The 17,207-nt window shown below is 46.4% G+C and overlaps 11 protein-coding genes across 14 annotated transcripts; 2 read left to right on the top strand and 9 right to left on the bottom strand.

Annotated features, from left to right (window-relative positions):
• Window positions 1-42: 42 nt before the first annotated feature.
• Window positions 43-333, bottom strand: RB195_023219 (uncharacterized protein; the record flags this gene model as incomplete). The annotated part of the gene is made up of 1 exon (XM_064210576.1): window positions 43-333. One exon carries the CDS (start codon window positions 331-333, stop codon window positions 43-45), a length of 291 nt encoding a protein of 96 aa, XP_064066457.1.
• Window positions 43-1,528, bottom strand: RB195_023217 (uncharacterized protein; the record flags this gene model as incomplete). The annotated part of the gene is made up of 4 exons (XM_064210574.1): window positions 43-311; window positions 428-614; window positions 689-838; window positions 1,409-1,528. 4 exons carry the CDS (start codon window positions 1,526-1,528, stop codon window positions 43-45), a joined length of 726 nt encoding a protein of 241 aa, XP_064066455.1.
• RB195_023218 (uncharacterized protein) lies at window positions 550-789 on the bottom strand (the record flags this gene model as incomplete). Its single annotated transcript, XM_064210575.1, has 1 exon — window positions 550-789. One exon carries the CDS (start codon window positions 787-789, stop codon window positions 550-552), a length of 240 nt encoding a protein of 79 aa, XP_064066456.1.
• Window positions 1,529-2,214: 686 nt separating the features above from the next.
• RB195_023216 (uncharacterized protein) lies at window positions 2,215-5,051 on the bottom strand (the record flags this gene model as incomplete). 3 transcript variants are annotated; one of them, XM_064210573.1, is made up of 5 exons in its annotated part: window positions 2,215-2,731; window positions 2,857-3,365; window positions 3,460-3,571; window positions 3,789-4,091; window positions 4,159-5,051. In XM_064210573.1, the coding sequence occupies 5 exons, from the start codon at window positions 5,049-5,051 to the stop codon at window positions 2,215-2,217; spliced, it is 2,334 nt and encodes a 777-aa protein (XP_064066452.1). The 3 variants fall into 3 exon arrangements, with proteins under 3 accessions (XP_064066452.1, XP_064066454.1, XP_064066453.1); XM_064210572.1 differs by lacking the exons at window positions 3,460-3,571; window positions 3,789-4,091; window positions 4,159-5,051 and having other exon boundaries at window positions 2,688-3,056; XM_064210571.1 differs by lacking the exons at window positions 2,215-2,731; window positions 2,857-3,365; window positions 3,460-3,571; window positions 3,789-4,091 and having other exon boundaries at window positions 4,092-5,051.
• Window positions 5,052-5,332: 281 nt separating this feature from the next.
• Window positions 5,333-5,605, bottom strand: RB195_023215 (uncharacterized protein; the record flags this gene model as incomplete). Its single annotated transcript, XM_064210570.1, has 1 exon — window positions 5,333-5,605. The coding sequence occupies one exon, from the start codon at window positions 5,603-5,605 to the stop codon at window positions 5,333-5,335; it is 273 nt and encodes a 90-aa protein (XP_064066451.1).
• A 250-nt stretch (window positions 5,606-5,855) lies between these two features.
• RB195_023214 (uncharacterized protein) lies at window positions 5,856-6,194 on the bottom strand (the record flags this gene model as incomplete). Its single annotated transcript, XM_064210569.1, has 1 exon — window positions 5,856-6,194. One exon carries the CDS (start codon window positions 6,192-6,194, stop codon window positions 5,856-5,858), a length of 339 nt encoding a protein of 112 aa, XP_064066450.1.
• A 47-nt stretch (window positions 6,195-6,241) lies between these two features.
• Window positions 6,242-6,706, bottom strand: RB195_023213 (uncharacterized protein; the record flags this gene model as incomplete). 2 transcript variants are annotated; one of them, XM_064210568.1, is made up of 1 exon in its annotated part: window positions 6,242-6,706. In XM_064210568.1, one exon carries the CDS (start codon window positions 6,704-6,706, stop codon window positions 6,242-6,244), a length of 465 nt encoding a protein of 154 aa, XP_064066448.1. The 2 variants fall into 2 exon arrangements, with proteins under 2 accessions (XP_064066448.1, XP_064066449.1); XM_064210567.1 differs by having other exon boundaries at window positions 6,242-6,631.
• Window positions 6,707-7,991: 1,285 nt separating this feature from the next.
• RB195_023212 (uncharacterized protein) lies at window positions 7,992-9,098 on the bottom strand (the record flags this gene model as incomplete). The annotated part of the gene is made up of 3 exons (XM_064210566.1): window positions 7,992-8,671; window positions 8,756-8,914; window positions 8,999-9,098. The coding sequence occupies 3 exons, from the start codon at window positions 9,096-9,098 to the stop codon at window positions 7,992-7,994; spliced, it is 939 nt and encodes a 312-aa protein (XP_064066447.1).
• Window positions 7,992-11,841, bottom strand: RB195_023211 (uncharacterized protein; the record flags this gene model as incomplete). Its single annotated transcript, XM_064210565.1, has 3 exons — window positions 7,992-8,750; window positions 10,151-10,311; window positions 11,784-11,841. 3 exons carry the CDS (start codon window positions 11,839-11,841, stop codon window positions 7,992-7,994), a joined length of 978 nt encoding a protein of 325 aa, XP_064066446.1.
• A 2,752-nt stretch (window positions 11,842-14,593) lies between these two features.
• RB195_023210 (uncharacterized protein) lies at window positions 14,594-14,881 on the top strand (the record flags this gene model as incomplete). Its single annotated transcript, XM_064210564.1, has 1 exon — window positions 14,594-14,881. One exon carries the CDS (start codon window positions 14,594-14,596, stop codon window positions 14,879-14,881), a length of 288 nt encoding a protein of 95 aa, XP_064066445.1.
• A 291-nt stretch (window positions 14,882-15,172) lies between these two features.
• Window positions 15,173-15,604, top strand: RB195_023209 (uncharacterized protein; the record flags this gene model as incomplete). Its single annotated transcript, XM_064210563.1, has 1 exon — window positions 15,173-15,604. The coding sequence occupies one exon, from the start codon at window positions 15,173-15,175 to the stop codon at window positions 15,602-15,604; it is 432 nt and encodes a 143-aa protein (XP_064066444.1).
• Between the last annotated feature and the right edge of the window lie 1,603 nt (window positions 15,605-17,207).

The following is a 17,207-nucleotide window of genomic DNA, read 5'->3' as shown; positions in this document are numbered from 1 at the left end:
GTTCACCTCCCTTTCCTTTCTAGTTCTTTTCTCTTTTTTGCTTCAAGGTGGGTAAGTTGGTTTTTGCCTAGGCGGCGCTTGCCGTCTCTGCTTGTCGTTGGTTCGTCCTGCTGAATTTGGATGTCGGTTGTCTGTATAGGGTGTTGCCTCGTGGTGGGTTGCGTCTGCGATCGTTCTAAGTTTCTTATCCGTTTGCACCTCCCGGCTCATTTGCATTCTCGGCTCGACCTGCGTTGATTGATCGCATTGTTCGATTGGGGAGGCTTGGCATTCCGCATCTTCGGCAAAAGTCTCTGTCTGAGATTCCGTGTCTGTAATGCCATTGCTTGGCATGGTCTCCCCCTGCCCCCGTTCCGCATTGTTGTTTCGAGTGTTAAAAGCAGCTGTTGTTTCGCTGCGTCAATATGCTCGTGAAGGAGGTGATCACCATCAATGATGATTCTCTTCATATTATCGGCGCTCCTGAGAGTCCGCATCACTGTCCTTAGGGTCGACACCATCTGCTCTTCCAACGACTCTTGCTTGAGCTGATCGGCTATGCTGACCTCGTTAAGGTAGTCCGCCTTTCTGTCGCGATTCCGATCGAGGATTTGTAGTTCCTCTGCGATGCGTCTCTAGGAAGTTTTCGTCCAATTGTATGAGGCGTCCGTTAGCGTTGTATGCCGGTATTTGGACTATCTCGTCCCACCAGTCCTGCGTCATGGATCCGACAGCTACTAGTATCGGCGGTATCGTAAATAATGTCCTTAGTTGCGTCTTGATGAACCGTAGTTCTTCGTATATCTTCATCTTGTCGCCCCACAGGCCAAGGTAGCGTCCTCTGTCCACACGCTGGGATCTAGAAAGGGTGTTCCCAAGGGTTAAAGACTGCACCTGTTCAACAAAGTTAGCTAAGGATGATGAAACGATATCTAATTGCAATACAATCGAAATGATCTGGTCGCGGAGTTTGTTGGCATCCGGCAGGAAGTGAAGAGTAGCTCGGAGTCGTTGCAATTAATTCCATAGGTCTTTCTCGAACTCAGGGTCATCCCGATACGAATCTGATGACTCGATGTCGCGTGGATCTCGTCATGGTTCGACGTGCTGGGAGACTCAGCTTGATAGGATTCTTCATTAGAGTGAGCCATCGTTCTGAAACATGGATTTTTGGGTACTACAAGTTTCTGCAACATGTGCGAAGCACATGTGGTGGTGTCTGTGGTCCTGTGTCTAAGTGTGCGAATTCTACGTGCATTGCTTGTATTCTGAGAGGAAGTTTTATGTTCAGCTTGTTAAAATCCTCGTCAATGTCGTGTGTAGTTGTCAGCTAACGTGTAATTCAGCTTGAGAAGATCAGACAGTGTTACTGAGCACCCTTCTTGGGTTCCTGGGTGCACGCCGTTGTCGGATGCCGAAGCTAGTCCACCTGTTGACAAGTCTGCACGATCGCAGATGGCTGCGTCAGTATGGCCAGAGCTGCTGTAATACGATCAGCGCGAGAAGTGCTCTTCGTCCGAATCTTCGGTAGATGGCCAAGCAGCCGCATCGCACAATTTTCGCCGCGACTGTTACGATTACCTTCGAGGCGATCGTAGGACAAGGCGCACCGGCTTTCTCACTGTCAGCGCGCGCAGTAGGGCATAAATGATGGCGATTACTGCATGCAGAAGTGTGGTTACTATCACTATTGTTCCAATTGGCCTTCAGGGTTGAACTGGACAGTTGTACGCTGAACAATCGATCTGCTGGCAGAAGTCTGGTTGTGGGCACGTGATCTCCATCACCATCAGCCTCCCATTTCCGCGCTACTTTAGTGTTACCGCGTGGTCGTGTAACGTGATTTGCGGTGGTAATTTCACCTGTAGTGGGTTTATTCGTGTCTCATATAGTACGCATGATCTGTCCGTGCACAGTTCAAATGTCCGGTTCATCGAGGTCTGAATGAGAACGCCGATTGACATACATGTCATCTGAATCTGAGGCGTCATCAGCCCGTAATTCGATGATCAGAGCAAGAAACATGAGGTAAAAGAGAAACCATCTTGCTGGAGGGGGATTAGCGTTTCTTGTGAAGATCGCCGCCACCGTTTGCTCTTTGTAATTCACTGGGTGGCGTGGACGGAGGTCATATCTCGTCGTAGTTTCTTTCGCGATTGTTTGGTGGTCTTGCTCATTCCCATCCTCGTTTTGTTCCCTCCGACTGCGTCCAGGGTCCGAGGAGTGAGGAAAATTCTAAGAGTCCGTGTCATGAGCGCCGATTTCGAGCGGCGTTATTAGATTCACCAGGCGTCGAATCTTCCGGTGCGTGGATGTGATGAGTTCCACTTCTCGTATGGCTCCATTTGAACTTCCCTGAGTGCCCGTTATTCGAGCCATTCTCCACTCGTTTCTAGATAAGATCGGATAGCACACGAGTACTACGTCTCCGATCTTTGGGCTTTGCTGCCCGTGTCTGTGATTTGTTAGCCATGTCTTATGCTTTTCTCGTACGCTTGTGAGGTATTGATCTTGCCAGATCTTCCAAATTTTCGCTGTGGCTTCGCTGGAAGACTTCAGCGCTGTATTCACATCTTGCCGTGTCTGGAGTGAGCGCAGTTCATCCGGTGGCAAGTAATCTGCGTCGACGTCATTGGGTTCGACGAGTCCTTCGAGTGGGAACGTGATGCTAATGTCACGTGGAAGGAAGTCCACTGGTCTTATCGACGTTAGGTCCTCTTGCGTTGCGGATTGATCTCGATCTCGGTCGGTACTGTGTATAAGTTACTTCCGGATCTTTGGGCCGAAACTCTCAATGCCTTGTAGAGGGCGTGTTTGACGGATTTGATCACTCGTTCATGAAAGCCGCCCTGCCATGAAGCATATGGAGTGATGTACTTCCATCGAATCTCTTTTTCCGCTAGGATCTGCTCTACCTCGTCGTTCAATTGTGGTTCTTTTGTTCTGCTTTTCAGAATGGACGACGTCAATAGAAACGTGGGTGCGTTGTCGCATGTGATTGACGTGGGTAATCCACGCCTTGATACGAAGCGGCGTAACGCATTGATGAACTCCACTATGCTCATGCTTTCTAGCATTTCCAGATGTATCAACCGCGTGACTGTGCAGGTAAATATACATCCATAGTAACGTTGGTCTTCTGTAGCATCTGATGTGTGTGGTAAGTCGAAACAATCCAGGCCGATTTGTTGGAAAACTCTGCTTCGTAACACACGTCGTCCTGGCAAGTCTGTGCTCTCCGGATACGGGAGAGCATTGAAGCGTCGGCTTTTCACACGTTGCTGCACTAGCTTCCTAGTCTGTTGGCGTATCTTTGGTATCCAGTATGTTTGCCGGACTGTAGCAATGGTATGTTCGATCCCATGGTGATATCTTCCGTGGGCGTCCTGAATGATTAGGAAGGCTAGTCTTGTGTTAGGCGCAATGAAGATTGGCGATTTTGCGTGTGTGTCCAATGCTGAGTGCTGCAGCCGTCCTCACGAGCGCCATATGCCATCTTCGTCCTTGAAGAGGCGTAACGAGTTGTCCATGGATTTCTTGTAGTCTCTCGACAGGTACAGCTCCTGGTGGTAGCGTGTGAGCCACAGTCGGGCTATGAGTATGTCTTCAGCTGTCAACCACGTAATACGTTGGAGCTCTGGGATATTCTGGTATATCCGTTTCCGCGTTTGATCCGATAAGGGCCGCAACAGCTTCTTGAGGAAGACTAACGTTCTGGCTGTAACCCTCTTCGCTTTCAAGAATGAGCTGAAGCGGTTCAGGTCTACGAGTGGTTCCGTAATGTCTATAATTTTCAGTGTGGTGTTGACCTTGCCTGATCTACTGTCAAATCTGTTGTCGTCTGCTTATCGTATGGATAAAACTTTATATTCCATTTTGTCTCGGACTGGCCGAGGAATTTTGGACCTTTCCACCATAATTTGTGGTCCTTTAGTTGCTCTCGTGTGAGTCCTCTTGTTCGGGCACCTGCTGGGTTGTCGTGAGTACTGACGTAGCCGAAACGAACCGCTGCTTCCTCGTCGTTGAGCGCGGTCACAATTTCTCGGATCTCCTTTATTCGGTTGCGTAACAGCACTCCTGTATTAGATGTCGTTGGCGAGAGTGCTAGCCAACTAAGGACGAATCGAGAAAAGGAGGATTTGGTTCGGTGTCTTTGGCAAAGGTTCCAATGATCGATACACTGCCCGTGCGAGGCGTGTTGCCATCGTGATTGTGTTTATTTCTAGCTTCGGAATAGTTGGCCGTGTCCGGATGGAAGGTAGCTTACATCGAGCCATCACTAACGAAGTGTTATCAAAGAGATAGGCACATGTGGCCATTGCTGTATCGCTAGCGTCGGCAAAGATCGCTAGTTTGATCTGTTCACTGTCTGTCGAGAACCTGCGTGGGAATATCGCTTCGAAACCATCTGCGTTACTGGCTATGCTTTTCCATTGTTTCGAGAATGGCTCTGGTAACTGAGTGTCCCACGCAAATTTTTCTTTCCACAACTGTTGCTGAAAATGTTTCGTCGGCGTAAGTAAGGGAACTAGCCATCCCAATGGGTCGTATATGGACGCAATTTGCCGTGCGACTAGTCTTTTGGTAACGACTTCGACATACGGAAATGAAGTTCTCATCCCGAGACGGTCTCTTGACGCGTCCCACGCGATGCCGAGTACTTTCTGCAATGTTGATTTGGCGATCGCTTGTTGTGGAAGGAATTCATGTAGCGAGTCCGTGTTGGCCAGGAACTCGCGTAAGTTCGTATTCATGTCCGTGAAAATTTGCCGTGCCGTCAAGGCTTTTTGTCCCAATTCCTCTAGATCATCTGCGCCGAGTATCAAGTTGACGTATAAATTGTCTCGAATTTTTTGGGCTACTTTCTTGTCTTCTACTGTGTTCTGCAGGTGGTACTGTACTGTGCCTGCGAGTAGAAATGACGACACGTTAAGCCCGAACGTTACTCTGGTAAAGCGGAATGTGATTATATTGTTTTCTGTGACCGGCGAATCTAGGTCTTTCAACCACAAGAACCGTGTGGCGTCTCGGTCGTGGTCATGTAGGCGTACTTGTAGAAGTGCCTTTTCCATATCAGATATGGTCACGTAAATTGGTATTCAAAATCTGATCACTAGACCATATAGTTCAGATATGGTCACGTTTATAGTTCACTTTATAGTTAGAATTAGTGGTACTTGATGTAGAATGTCATTGAGGGAAGGACATTCTTAATAGTGTGACGATGCGTCGAAGACGATTCCGAGTTTTGTCGTCTCCTTATTCGGGGTTAAAACTGGTTGATGTGAGATGTAATGAAGAATTTTTCCCTTTTTAATTTGAACAGAATTTTGCTCATTGGGAATTTCTTCAATTATCCCTTCTGCTGGTCCCGATGAGTGTTATCATAATTCTTCAGGAGATCTGTGTCGTTCCGTAACATGTTGATTACGCTGTGAAGTCTCTTCACTGCTATATTTCTGTTGTTTGATAACGGATGGTGGTTGTCTTTGTACGGAAGCCGTACGTAGTAGCCGTCTTCTCGACGTTCTATTGTCTCGTTGAAATAATCCGTTACCTTCTGGTTCATCGCCTCTTTCTCTGCGTTTTTTGTACCTGTGAACTCGCATATTCCGGCTGAGTCCATTGTCCAGTACTTGTCTCAACGCCTCAGTTCCTCCTCAAAGTCGTTGGCGACTGTGTTCATGGTGAGCGTATTTATGTTCCTCACGGCTTGGTGTGTCTTCGTACTCTTAGGTAATTGCTGTTTTCCCGATAGGAGGTACCCGAGTTTGGATGGAATGAGTTGTAAGCCTGATGGAACTGTGAAACGCGGAAGCGGTGCATCCAGTAAACTCCATAGTTGGTCACACCCTAGTAAAATCTGTGGGGTGGACCTAGGAATGTCTGTCGGTTTCGACAGACATTCCTAGGTCCACCCCACAGATTTTACTAGTGTGATGTTGTCTTACGAACTCGCGGCCCTCTGTGCCAAGGTGAACAGGGTGTCCTTTCCCTGTAAGTACCGGAGTTGTGCAGAGTTGCACTGCGTGCCTTCTCCCGTCATTGTCCCAAAGCTCTAGCTGGGTTGTCTCACAGTGTGCTGGTGTGGGTTTGTCTGTGCCGAAGGTGTACATTAAAAATCCTTTCTGTTTTGTACACTCCAGTCCCAATTCGTCCGCAAGACGTTGGCTGATGAATGACTGGTCGGCTCCGGTGTCGAAGAGGATCTCCATCTCCTTCCATAGCTTGTGCGGTTCATCCCGAACCTTCGCTACACCGGTTAGTAGCAGGACGTGATGACTGTCACTATCACGCTTTGCGTTGTGAAGTACTGTTGTGGTGGGGTATGTTTCGGAGATGTTGAGTCCGTGTTATGCATCTGCATGGCATTGGCTCGAGTTGTCTTCTTTTCGGGTTTCTGTCTGTTCAGTTTAGAGGTGAGTGTCGGTACTGCCTCGTCTCGAGGTGGTTTCTGAGTCATGGGTTCTTCCGCCTCTATCGCGGTATGCCCCTTCACATATCTTGGACAGATGGTATGATGGTGTTTCTGTCCATTACAATTTCTACATCCTTTGCTTGTACATTCTGCGAGGAAGTGTCCTTCTCTCCCACAATTCAAGCATCTGTTGTTGTTAAGCAGGAATATCCGTCGATCTGATGAGCTTGACATTCGATTGTAATCGACTGATTTACGTGCGTTGGAGTTGCAAAACATACAACGTTGCTGCGATGCTGATACTGACATGTTTTGAGAAGGGTGCGGGACAAGAGGTACCCGTGAAAACCGGCTGACCGCTCCTGTCCTCCCTTCAGCACCGCGCTCCTCCGCGTAATTACGGCTGCCGCTCCATCAGCTAGATATCCTCCACGACCGCTTGAGATCACCTACACCCCGCCTCCCTATTGCTCTCCAATCAACGCCGCGCGCGACGTTTGCGCCGCGACGGAGCGGTGGATATTGTGAATTTTGAAGGGAAGAGGAGTGAAAAACGAATTGCCGCAGCGAATTCTGATATACGGATATAGTAAACTAAGCGCATATTATTGGGAATAAAAAAGAAGAAATAGATCCTTCTGTCCAATGTAACTTTACATAAGTAAAAATTATCTCAGAAAGATGCTCCAGGGAAAAGAATAACACGCATATGTTTTCACGCATCTCATAATTTAACACATTTCATGCCCTAAGTCTTCTATGCGAACTAGCAGTGCATAAGTATGCGTTTGTCACGATGCCATTCAACGAATTCGTGTTCAACTTTCAACTGCAGCAGCTGTAATAACAGCAACTTTATGCGCTTGTTACTTTACATACATTCTTTGAACTCCTTTCTACATTTTGTCTTTTCAAAATTTTACTTAGATATAATGTTTATGTAGAGCGCATGTCAAATATTTCAATACTTGCTTGTACGTTCAAATATTTCAATACTTGCTTGTACGTTTTATACAGTTTTATATAATAGAACTTTGTATGGTTCTTCAAACTTCTTTCAACAGCGTTTTATCGTTTTTTCATTTCCATCTATTCCCTGCATAAAATCAATATGACAGGTTAAGTGTATTAGTGGCGAAGAGAGACCTTTGTATCTTCGAGATATACCTTTAAGGACAGTGTATGTCTGCGAGGCATTATTCGCGCCTCGTTAATCGTTGGATGCCAGTTTTACCCAGCTAAATAAGCAAAAAGAAATCCTTAGAAAGTGAAAAAAGTAAAGAAGACAGCATAACACCGATCAGTGGGACATTTTTTGAAACATTTCTTGCGTTCTCTATCACTTTTACAAACCTATTTCAATCTTTCCTTCTTTTATATTAACTTACAAGCACACTTTATGTAGACCTTCGAACAACATCTAATACCAGGTGCTTTCCTTTCCGTACGATTTTAAAAGCGCATCATAAGAACTGTACGCGAAAAAAAAAATCGTCGTAGGAGCGGTAGACGCGGCGAAATGGGAGGGGAGGGTGGCGTGGGCCGGGCGTCTTGAAAACGTAGCACAAGAGGAGCAATCAGGCTACTGTAGCGATTATGACGGTATCAGGAGACGCGCGGTGCAATTAACGACGCTCATTAGCCTCCTGGATACGCGGCGGCACATCATACGGATACCTCTTGACCGTTCCACGTTTTGAGAAGGAATCCTCATAGATTTCTCCGATTGATAAGTGGATGTTGTACCCACTCGATCATTTCTATTCACCATTTCATTGATTTTTTCTTCGGTGGAAATAAGATTGTCAAGGATTGACAGCGTGCGACTCATCTTCCAATCGCTTTCTTGCGTATTCTGCGAGACGTACTCTTGTAATGCTTGACGCTGCAGAGTGGTCGAGAACTTGGCAAGAGTTTTCTGCGAGAAGTAGGATCCGTCGAGGTTGACCCTTTGTTCTTGCAGTTGCGTAACGATCGGAGTGATCGTTTCCAGAAGGCGTCTCTGTGCTTTGATTCTCCCTGATTCGGCTTTTGCCGTTTCCAAACGCAATTGTAGATTCCCGATGAGAGCTGACTCATTGCCGTATTTGGAGTGTAAGAGGTCAACTGCCTGATCGTAATTTGAATCAATGATGGGATAACGGCGTATTAGTTCCCTGGCTTCTCCTCTCAGGGCGTTGACGAGATAGTTGAATTTCTGAAGTCTCGTCAAAGGTTGCTGGTGTACATTAGCGTCGAACAGTGTCCAGAAATTCGAAAATTCCCATATTTTCCCTGTGAACGTCGGTATAGGTATCACTGGGAGTTTCGGAATTTGCGCTGCAGCTGCCGTTTGTACTATTGTTGTTTCCTCCTAACCGGATCTTAATAGTTGTCCCTCTATGTGGATTATTCGTTCTTGCGCTCGCACTAACACCACGTGAGCTTTGTCTAAATACTGCGTCACTTGCTTATCGTTTTCTTCCGTAAGTGGTTCTTGAAGATCATCTAGTGCGGTCGTGAAGTTATTCAAGGCATCTGTAACGAGCCGCATCGTTGTCGACAGTTCAAAGGAGGTTCTGCGGAGTGTTTGTGCTGTTGTTTGGTTCATGCAAACCTCACCTGGCTGCGTTGAAGATTGCTTGTCAAGAAGCCGCGTCAAGATATTGCAGTATCGAGTCAAAGGCCCTTTGTGTGAGCGTAGTGTAACATGGCCTGACATCTTTTCCCCTACGTCTACCATTAAATATGAACATTTATATCTGACAGGTGTCAAGTTACTCGCGAGTTAGTGCGTCTGCGTAACTGATGATCCGTCAGACTATCGAAGTAGATGAATGAGTAGAATGCAAAAATCGGCGTTTACGTAGAAATGAATAAGTAAAACGCTGTCAGTTCGGGGAAATCAACAATCTGCGACACAACAAGTGCAACGTGCTCAAGACCATCTACGAAGTTATAAAAAGTTTTGAGCCGTAATTTGATTCAAGTCTGTACCTGGGGGTACGGCCGTCGGGATAGTACTGGACCGATGCACTATAAAAGGGAATCAATCGAGAGAATATAGTACGGTGGGATTCCCGGGCTTCCTCTGTCGCGTCTGACCAATACTGAACCAACTCTTTATGACTTCACCTCAAATTTGGGTAATTAAACCAAATAACCTGCACTAAATCATGGTATACATGAAGAAGAAACATACGTAAAGAAAAACATACGTAAAAATAGCAAAAACGAGAGATCGGTAATAACAAGGTACGATATGGTACGCGTAACGACAAAACGCAAGTGAATAACGGCGTAAGTGAGTATTAGAGGAAAATTGATGAACAGGCTCATCTATTGACTACTGCGAAACCTAATGGTTCCTGGACGGAAAAGGAAAATTAAAGGACGTCGCCCGCGTCCTTTAAATGTTACGTTCTGTCTCACGGAAGTTCCGCGATACCGTCATCCGAAGTGCGCGCCGCTGAATTATACCGTTTCCCTAGCACATCGAATTGTTGTTCAAGTCCTATATTCGCTTTTGATTCCGATAATGAACACCTCTTGGCTGGGTATCGTAGACATAATCGCGTTGACTCCATCATAGAAAGCGCCTTCATTGTTGTCTTCAACAGTTTGCGTAGGTGCATGGAATCTCACGAACTACTGTTTATGTCCTTTTTCGTCCTCCTCCTGCAGTCGTACAAAAGTACAACGTGACGAAGTTGAGCCAGATTCCTCCACCAAGTTTTTGTAGTCGTTCCTCACAGATATCGCGCAACCTCCTACCTTCTTTTCATCAGCATCGCCACAATAGATGGTGTAATCTCCGACGCTGATGACGGGACGGCTTGCGATGTGTGTTTCCTGCAGTGCAGCAAACGACACACAGAGATATCCCAGAAGATGGCGGTTTGTTGGAGTTTGCTCGACAATATACGACAATTCAGCTTGACGAAACGAATGGTTGTTGGCGAAGATTCCATGCTCCCTTCTGGCATTCGACCTTCCAGGTTATGGGCTTTTACGATGCACTGGACAACAGCACCTTTTTGCAATGTACGGGAATCTTGTGCCATATAACCATGCCCGTTGTATAGCTCGTACGTTCCCAATACTCAAATGCTTGATTACGTTTAGTATAAGCAGGGTCACCATGTGCACATAGCAGTCAGACTCGTATGCGCGGCCCCGGGGTGGAATATTTGGTTCAGTCTGTTCAGAGCGTGAATGCATAAAGGCCTTTATGTGGCATAAAGGCGTAAAGGCCTTTATGTGTTTTATGTGGCATTATTTCAACTCGTAGCCCTGACTTTTGTGACAATTAAATTCAAACTGTTGTAAAGTGGCGGACAATCAACCAACTGCAGATTCGAACAGATGTTAATGCGGCAACAAAGAAAATTTGTGATGTATATGGAAACGTATTGAAAGGCAATAAGTCCCAAAGCTGGTTTAGAATATTTTCCAGTGGTGATTTCGACTTGTCCCATAGCGATCGAAATGGACGCCCTGTTGAGTTTTATAATGATGCTTTAAAATCACTGGTGGAAGATGATCCCAAACAGAGTATTCAGGAAATAGCAAACAATTCAGTCTGTTTGGTCAACAGTCCAAAGAAATCTTCAAGGAATTGGGAAGGTTTACAGGCAAGATATGCAGGTTCCGCATTCACTGCAGCACGATAATGCCAGGCCACACGAAGCAAGATAGAACGTTGAAAAAATAAGGCAGGTAAACCTGGGAGGTTTTACCTCATCCTCCATGTTCTCCAAACATAACTTTATTTCATTTTCATTCATTCCGATTGATGGAACATTCCCTAAGGAATAGAAATTTCAAAAACATCGATGAAGTGCGAGCTTACTTAGAATCATATTTTTCTTTAAAGGAAACGAACTTTCATGTACAGGATATTGAAACTCTACCAGCAGGATGGCAAAAGGTACTGGATAACAACGGAGATTACATAACCATCTAAAGATAAAGTTAAATGTTAGTAAATCCGTTTTTTTTTTGTTGCCACTGAAATAATTTATTACTTGTGGGTTGATTACCTTGATTAGCCGGGTGAAAACGACATGAAGCAGTGAATGTGTTCGAAGCGACGCGGTGGACACAACGGTCGGAATCGAGGTAAGACCATCGTGAACAGCAGCTAATGGTGCTGCTAGTAAGGATCCTTCTCGATTCTAGCCGCTACGCTCCAGCGCGCTGCTTCGAGCGCAGCCGCTTGCGCAAATGCGCCGTGCTCCATGTCGTTTTGACCCCTCTATACCTTGATTACTGTTGTTCCTCGAGCTCTTCGACCGCAGTAATTATTCTATTTGTCCCTATCAGAGCTGCCCAGTGGTTCCTTTTTTCGCGTGGGACAGGAAGAGCATAAAAATTTTCTTTGAAGGACTTCGTCAAGAAATCTGACCATCGGGTCGATGATCTTCCTGTGGTCGCTTGATATCGCGCGGAACCCAGTCGCTCATGGCTCTGGTCCAGCGGTTGTCGTTCTCTTCTCCACTACACTACATCCTCGATGCTCTTAAGAGTTCCCCTAGCCGCTCGTTTTATCGTGGTCAGCTCGGGGTCAGGTCGTTCTTTATGTTTATTTTTCGACCCAGATAAACTAGTGGTTACTGGTGCATTCGGATATGCTTGTTTCTTTGAGCGTAAATGGGGCATCCAAGACCCATCTGTTTCGCATGAACGTTTTTTCAGATTCAGCTGAAGACGGATGCATGCACATGTTTTTTTTTTTAATTCGGTCAGTTTGCGTTCCGCTTGGCTGGTGCTAGGTGTCAGCATCAGCAAAACGTAGATGGTGCAGTTGCTGACCATCAAGCTTAACTCCTTTGTCGTCCCATTCCATTTTTCGCAATGTGTTGTCGAAGTGGCCGTGGATATTTTAGGTGGAACTTGTGTCACCCTGTCGGACCCCTGTCTTCACGTCGATGATGGTATTCTTGTAGAATGGCGAAATTCCGGTCGTGAAGTTACTGTACAACTCTCGAAGTATCTTTATGTACAGAGTAGGACGCCTTGGTTGTCCAAGGCTTCCATGACCCTTTCCGTCTCAACTGAGTCGAAAGCCTTTTGATGAAGGTGAGAAAAAGCAGCATCTTGTACTCTTGCGATACCTCGATGAGTATCGAAACAGTATGGATGTGGTCATTTGCGCTAAAGCCTTTTCGAAATCGTGCCTGCTCGCATAGTTATTCTTCATCTCACATTTTTGCAATCCTGTTAAGGATCACTCTAGTGAAGAGCTTGAGGTGACCGATACTAACCAGATTGGGCGATCACCTGTATCATCTGTGCTCCCGTTGTTCATCGATTTGTTCGAACGGGCACCAGCAATACTTCTATTTGTCTCGATCGCGCGCAAGTGTTGCCCAGTGGGTTCTGTTCTCGTGATGGACGCAAAGAGCATCGTATTTTTCTTTAAAGGATATCGTAAAGAGGTCTGATCATCGTGTCGGCGATCTTCCTACGGTGCGTTTGATGTCGCGCGGTTTCTAGTCGCTTACGGCTCTGGTCCAAAGATTGTCGTTGAAACGCATCCGTTTCCACCTAATTTTACTTTGCTGGGATACGCGGCAGCGTCTGTGATCTTCGATCGGTGACGTAGGAGTGAACTTTGAATCATTTTCACAACGTCCTCAAAGCTCTTGCTTCCCAAGCCGCTCGTTTCCTTCTGGCCAGCTCGAAGGACAGGCAGTTCATCATGTTGATTTCCCGACCTATGTACATATAGCTGGAGCATTCGGATATATTCGTTCCGCTGAGCGTGATTGGTTCATCAGAAACCCATCCGTTCTTCATGAACATCGTCTTGTCTAAGTTCAGCTGAAGACTGATTTTTTTAATACGTTTCATGGAACTCGGCTTGGATTCATTCCGCATGATCAATGCTTGATGTTAGATCGATCTCATCAGCGAAACGAAGGTGGTGTAAATGCCGGCCATCAACTTTCGCTCCATGCCATCCCATTCCAATCCTCGCATCTCGTTCTTGGGAGTGACATTGAATATTTTGGGTGAAATTGTGCCACCTTGACGAACCCCTCTCTTCAGGTCGATTATGAGATCATTGTAGAATGGGGAAATTTTAGTCGTGAAATTCCTATTCAACTCATGGAGGAATCACTATTGTGAAGAGCTTGTAGATGACAGACAGTAAGCAGATTGGGCGATAGTTGCTGGAGTTGGATGTCTTGTGGGTCTCTCTTCTTATACACAGCACTGTCTTGCTGGTTTTCTATTACTCGGGAAACTTGCATTCCGACAGATAACGAGTGAAGATCTTATCCTGTCGGGACCGGGTGCCATTTCTTATCGACATGATAGCATGTCGGACTTCGGTCGGTAGAACCTCTGGAATGACATGTTCGTGTTCTCTCAGATGGTGAGAAGGCAAGTGGACGTGGCTGTCGAAGAGATCTTAAGTAGAAGTCGTAAATAACCTTCTCCATCTCCTTTCTCAATGTTGTAGTTGTTCCATCTAGGGTTCGAAAAGCAGTCATTTTTGTTTTACGATTGGCGAAGTTCCGGCAGGCGTAGCGAATGCTGTTTCCCGCCTCTGCAGCCTCACCTAAGAGTTCTGCTCTTTTTTATTTAAGGTCTTTCTTTACCTCCTCTCTGCAAAGGTTTCCGAGCTCAGAGGTAGGTTCTTCGTTACCTCCGCGTATAAAAGTCTGATTGCTACCTGCTCGTGATGGCCCTGCTTTAACTAAATGCATTCAGGCGTTCGAGTGTACGCATTGGGAACTATATAACCTGCACTGTTATATGGCAAAAGATTCCCATACATTTCAAAAAGGTGCTGTTCTCCGGCTCATCGCCAAAGCCCACAACCCGAATGGTCAACTGCCTGTAGGAAGCATGGAATCTTTGGCAACAACCATTCCTTTCGTCACGCTAAACTGCGGAACTGTCTAGGCTTTTGTAATATCTCTCTGTATCGTTTGCTGCACTGCAGGAAACACGTATTAAATCTCCGTCTGTCATCAGCATCGAAAATTACACCATATACTGCGGTGATGCTGATGAAAAGAAAGTAGGTGGCTGCGCGATGGCTGTGAGGAACGATTAAAACAACCTGGTGGAGGAATTAGGCTCAACGCAGTCTAGATGCACCTTCTTACGACTGCGAGATCGCAAAGGACGTAAACTCTGGATCCGTAAGTGTCCACGCACCTACGGAAACCACTGAGGACAACAGTAAGAACGCTTTCTACGATGAAATCGTTGGTGTCTAAAATACCCAGCAAGCAGGTTGTCATTGTAGGAATCGATGCAAATGCGAAGATAAGACTCGAACAAAAATCCGATGTGCTAGGAAAATGGCATTATCTAGCGGAGCGCACGTCGGACAACGGTGACCGTCTGGTCGACTTGTGCGAACAGACAGTCCTCATCATCGCCTTCACGTTTAAGAGGAATCATCGACGCCATCAGCTCACGTGGCAGGGTTCAACCCTTTTAAAGGCGCATACCACCCAGATTCTGGGTGGTATGCGCCTTTAAAAGGTATGGTGGTATGCTGCCATTAACGCCTGAAGAGCAGCGTAAGCGGAAGATGGCGACTCTCAAGCTTCAGCTCGACTACGTTCTGACGAAAAGCACTTTTGTCAGATATCCGAAGATGTAGAACTGTCTGGGATGTCGCATTCTATTCCGACCATTGCCCAGTTCTTCTCAGCTTTATGGTACGGTTCCAGAAAAGGTATCGGGGAGCTCAGCATCAGCCGAAGCTCGACTTGGCAGGTCCGAAAAAGAAGGAATGCAGAAATAAGTTCTCCCAGCGAGTGTTGATCAATGTTGGATTACCAGACCAGGAAGAGAGTGGACGACGCTGACTCTCTCACTGAATGCATTCAGGACGCTGCAAAGAAAACGTTCCCGGTTTTAGCACCGAGGAAGAAGTATCTGCGGACGATATCCACGTTCAATTCTTTGTGTGTTGCCCGCATCACTGTTGACTTCAACCGGGAGAAGCGTCTGAGAAGGAGGTTGCGTCGTCAACTGAAACGTGATCATGAGAACGAATGGACGTCAAGAGCGAAAGAGTTTGAGAAGGTGTGGGAGGACAAAAACCCGAGAAAAGCCTATACTGTGCTAAGGCAGTATAGCGGCAAGATGAAGAGGTATCTGCCTGTCCTGAACACAGCCAACGGAGTCGCTGTGGGGGAGGCAACCTTGCCCAGCTGGAGGGAGCATTTTAACAATTTGCTGAACCGACAAATCTGAGTAACTTTTAGCGTTAAAATCGCCAACTATGACCTTAAAGAAGGTATGATCTTCTCTGTAGAACTTCCCCAGCTCCATATAGAAAACTTCGACGTCTTCTCTTCGTAGCTTGATGTTAGAGGGTAAACGACGAAGATAGTCAAACCTGGCATTGAATCACATCATGTCATTCGCAAACGTTCGACTAGGGTCATAGGTTGTTCGAAAGAGTCGACGTTCTTTGCTATATACGAGTTGACGAGAACACCAACTCAGCCAACTCCTCTACTGTCGCATGTTCTTAAGAATAATTCTCGAGTTACAAGTGTCGTCTCCTCGAATCTCCCTCACTAGAGGGATCAGAGCCGGTTACTCGCGAGGCTATGTGGCGCATACCCAGCTGGCGGATAGGGGGCTAATCGCGGACCAAAAGACACAGGTGCACTCAGGGGACGGACTCAGTGCTTCTGGTGAGCCAGAACTGACTCATGACATTCTTGTATCCCGCCCGTCGCTCCGGCCAAAAGCCTGCAATCAAGTTACTGGGAGGAGCAAGGGAGGCCGTTTAGACTTCCCTCCAACAAAAAAGCTTTATTCGTCCACTCTGGGAGGACAAAACGTTCTCCCAGAAATCAGTGGGACTAGAGGCTTCCAATCTGCAATGGTTTTAAAATTTTATGCATGTCACAACAATAAGAGTCTTCTGATTCCGGAAAAAAACCTGGTACGGGAGTGCCTGGAAGACAGGGGTTACAGAAGTGATCAAGGCTACCTAAACGGAAAAGGACTAGGATGACAATATTTGTAACGCCCGTACGGCTCCAACGGATGTGGTAATTGTAGATCTGATGATGCAGGTCAGGAGGTTTAAGTACGTCATCGGACTGACCGAGACGAGACGAACAACACCAACTGAACGCCAAATATGACACTGTAGAACTGTTCTTAGGAACATGTAGAGGAGTTGGTGGAGTTGGTTTGGCATCCTCGTCAACACGAGTATGGCAAAGAACGGACTCTTTCGAACAACTTATGACCCCAATCGAACGCTTGCGGATGACATGATGTGATTTAATGCCAGGTTTAACTATCTTCGTCGTTTACCCTCTAACATCAAGCTACGAAGAGAAGACGTCGAAGTTTTCTATATGGAGCTGGGGAAGTTCTACAGAGAAGATCATACTTTCTTTAAGGTCATAGTTGGCGATTTCAACGCTAAAATTTACTCAGAAGAACCTCTGAAGAACTTCACACTTAGACTCATGGCATACAATGGAACGAGCACGGTGCAAGGCTTTCTGAGTTTATCATGACGACAAAAACCACCTAATGGAACCCGCAGTTCCAGTAGCCCTCCTGTCTGCGCTGGACGTGGGAGTCACCCCATAGAAGGTGCCATAATGAAATTAACGACATTATCGTCAGTAAAAGGTTTTACCTGACTGATGGCGCTGCCATGTCAAAGTTCTATATGGGACCAGGCAGTCGAAGTTCAAGTCAGTGTTTTTACCCTTTCAGACAAATGTGGTACCAATTATCCATGACTTACATGACTTAATCGGTGGGCTGATGTTACCGCCTGACGCGAATGCCCGCATCTTCGCCGAGTTGTACCGTCCTTGAG

Source organism: Necator americanus, chromosome X (assembly GCF_031761385.1).
Source record: "Necator americanus strain Aroian chromosome X, whole genome shotgun sequence".
NCBI lineage: Eukaryota > Metazoa > Nematoda > Chromadorea > Rhabditida > Ancylostomatidae > Necator > Necator americanus.
Note: the sequence above shows the minus strand (reverse complement) of the source record. Positions and strands in the feature narration are given on the sequence as shown.